At 58.5% G+C, this 3,416-nt stretch overlaps 1 protein-coding gene across 1 annotated transcript; it reads left to right on the top strand.

Moving 5' to 3' along the window:
- The first annotated feature begins 717 nt into the window (after nt 1–717).
- Nucleotides 718–1,401, top strand: LOC126273336 (skin secretory protein xP2-like). The gene has a single exon (XM_049976883.1). The coding sequence runs from the start codon at nt 718–720 to the stop codon at nt 1,399–1,401; it is 684 nt and encodes a 227-aa protein (XP_049832840.1).
- Nucleotides 1,402–3,416: the final 2,015 nt, after the last annotated feature.

The following is a 3,416-nucleotide window of genomic DNA, read 5'->3' as shown; positions in this document are numbered from 1 at the left end:
GCGACGTCCGCTGTTCGCAGCTCGCCGATCGAGAAGAGGGCCAAGCAAGGTTTCGCCCCTGACGCTGATGGTTTTGTCCCGGCCCGGCGCACTGCAAGACGCATGCAGTCATCGACGACGCTTCCAACTGCCGTCGCCAACTCATTCGACGCGCTCGCTGACGCGCCGGACGAGTTGCCGCGCGATCCTGCGCCGAAGAAAGACTCCCATATCCCGCCGGTGGTCCTCCAGTTTCGGCCACCCTATGGGGAACTGCAGAAGTTGTTGCGCAGCTGGACAACGGCCGTGTATACCGTGAAGCCGGCAGGACGAGGCCTGTACAGGGTCACACTCCGCACTGCTGACGACTATCGCCGGGTCACTCAGGAGGCGTCTGAGCGTGGTATCCCGTTCTATACCCACGCTTCCGCACCTGACAAGGTCTTGAAGATTATAATCTGGGACCTCCCATTCAGCATGTAAACCGATCACCTGCATCGCGAACTCGCTGACCTGGGCTTCTACATACGGGCAGTCGTGAAGATGAAGTGGCCTAAATCGCGCGATGATATGCCGCTCTTCCTGGTCGTCTGCTCCGACACCGTGGAGAACCGCAAACTATACCAATTGACGCGGGTCGCCGACGTTCCGGTTTAGACCGAAGATCTTCGCTCCAGGAGAGGCCCTGTGCAGTGCTTTCGCTGCCAGGGGATCAATCACGTCGCGCGCCACTGCTCTATGTCGGACAAATGTGTTCAATGCGCCGGCGCCCACGCAGGAAGTGCGTGCCCCCGTCCGCCCACCGAGAAGCCGACATGTGCACTCTGTGGCGGTGCTCACGTGGCCAGCTATCGTGGGTGTGAGGCGTGGAAGCGTGCCATCGCTCGCCAACGTGGCCAAACACCAGCGCCACATCCGAAGAGGCCGGCAACGAGACGGCCCGGCGTCTCTCTCGCGGCGGCAACGTCAGGGGCGCCCTCCGCCGTCCCGGCTGCGTCGGCTGCTCCTGCTCCTGCCGCGTCTGATGCCTTGCCGATACCTGAGGCTCCTGCGCCTCCACCACAGCTGCTAGTGGCGGACCCGGGTACTGCCTCTCCCGGGACGTCGGCCGGACCGCGCCCCACCAATCGCCTGCGCGGGGGTCAACGCCCCGTGGGTACCCAGCACTCAGCACCGTCAGTCGAGCAGCCCCAGATGGACTCTCACAGCGAGTCAGCCACGCCTCCCCCTTCCAGCGACGGGGCCGCGCCGGCTGCCTCCACCGCTGACCTGGCCAACCTCGTCGCGCAGCTCACTGCGTTGGTAACCAGTGCTACGAAGTTGATTGAAGTCCTGTCGCAGCAACTCACCGCTGCAGTGCCGATGGCCTCTCCGGCCCCGACCGCTGTCAACACTCACCAGCTGCACCATGGGCAGCGTTAGAGGGAGTTGCCGCCGGTGGCTGTCACTCATCTCGTCGCCGTCTTTAATGTAATCCTCTGGTCCTGCAGTTTTCCTCAGTCCTGGAAGCATGCAGAGATCGTGGCGATTCCGAAGATGGGGAAGGATCTGCGTCAGCCCGCGAACTACAGACCTATTAGTTTACTGCCGGCCGTCTCCAAGGTCTTTGAAAGGGTGTAAATCAGGCGGCTGCAGCGCAGCGTTGACGAGGAAGGCCTCCTGCCCGAAGAGCAGTTCGGCTTTCGCAGGGGTCACTCGGCAGTTCACCAACTCCTACGACTAGTGGAAGATGCGTTCCTCGCCCTCGAGCAGCGCGAGTTCTTCGGCGCGGTGTTCCTGGACGTGTCGCGTGCTTTCGACAGTGTGTGGCACCGCGGTCTCTTGTTCCAACTTTTTGAACTTGGGGTCCCGACGTCGCACGTCCGTCTCATCCATTCCTATCTTGCCGGTAGGACCTTCCATGTGCGGGCCGCGCATGGCTTGTCCTCCGTCCGCCGCATCAACGCCGGTGTGCCACAGGGCTCGGTCTTGGGACCACTCCTGTATTCGCTGTACACTTCTGATGCGCTGAAGATCGACCGTGTGCGGCTCGCCCTGTACGCGGATGACACGGCTCTAAATACGAGGAGCCTCAATGCCGCCGTCATGCGCCGCCGTCTGCAGCTCGCTGTTGACACCCTGGCAGCCTGGGCCGTCAAGTGGCGTCTACAATTCAATGGGGCCAAGACGCAGTTCCTGATCGTCACCAGGCGACTCGTTCCTGCCGGTCTGCAACCGCTCACCGTCGGTGGCAGCCCTGTCCCGTGGCGTCCCACGGCGCATTACCTCGGCGTCACCATCGACCGCCGACTCACGTGGGTTCCGCACATCCGCGAAGTGAAGGCCAAAGTGCGGAACCGGCTTCGCATCCTGTACCCGGTGCTGAACCCCAGCTCCCGACTACCACCGCGTCTGGGCATCACTCTCTACAAGGCGCTGCTCCGCCCTGTACTCCAATACGCCGCCGTCGTCTGGGGGAACGCCGCCGACACAAACCTGAAGAAGTTGGAGACACTGCAGAATCGCATCCTTCGGCTGGCCTTGCACCTGCCTTACGGTTTCCCCACCGCTAATCTTCACGACATCGCGGAAGTGCCTCTGCTCCGTGACCTCTTCCAGGCGGCCGCCCGCACCGTTTACGAACGTGCTGGCCGGTCACACAACGCCCAAATCCGGAAGCTGGGCCGAAAACTGCCGCGCAGAGTCAACACCCGCTGGCCACACCTGCTCTCTGCATAGCTAGCACTGCAGAACTGTGCTGAGGAGACACCCAAGAAGACATTCTGCATGTGAAGATGCATTACATCGGCATGCATGGGAGGCAAAGCACTAACTGCTGCGAACTCCATCACACATCGGAGGACAAGTTATCTCCGTGCAGATCCACGCGAGAGGAAGGAAGGCCCCAGTTCTCTCCAGACGCTGATAAGCGCACCACCGGTGCCGGGAGTCGCGTCACGTCGGTATCGTTGATATAAACAGCCTCGGATGCAGTAATAAGTTACTTGGGATACGCGTAACCATGAAATCGTTTTCGAGTGAAGTGTTAATTTTGGGAAGACGTTAAAGATCTATCTTTAGTTTGCGTATGTCGTATTTCCACGTGCCGCCACAGGACAGACATTCTACCATTATTAGCGTGTCGTTTGATGAACATTATCATCAAATTATGGCGAGCATTCACTTAAACATTTAATTTGAACAGTTATAGTAGCTTCCGCGCATTAGACTCTGAACTGCTCTGGTAGTTGGATTGTGTGGATTCTTTTTGGTCTGTGACTTTCAGAATATAGTGAACATTTGAGAGAGAATGGTTTTTCATTATGAATCCCAGACAAACTCCTAATTCTTCTGAGCTATAAGCTGTAGTTATAAATGTATTTCTCAGATGAAGTGGGCACTAGAAATTCTAATTACAGGCTTCACGTTTTGCTAATCACTTTCTGGTTGCCAATATT

Source organism: Schistocerca gregaria, chromosome 5 (genome assembly GCF_023897955.1).
Source record: "Schistocerca gregaria isolate iqSchGreg1 chromosome 5, iqSchGreg1.2, whole genome shotgun sequence".
NCBI lineage: Eukaryota > Metazoa > Arthropoda > Insecta > Orthoptera > Acrididae > Schistocerca > Schistocerca gregaria.
This window is presented reverse-complemented; position numbering and strand designations above follow the sequence as displayed.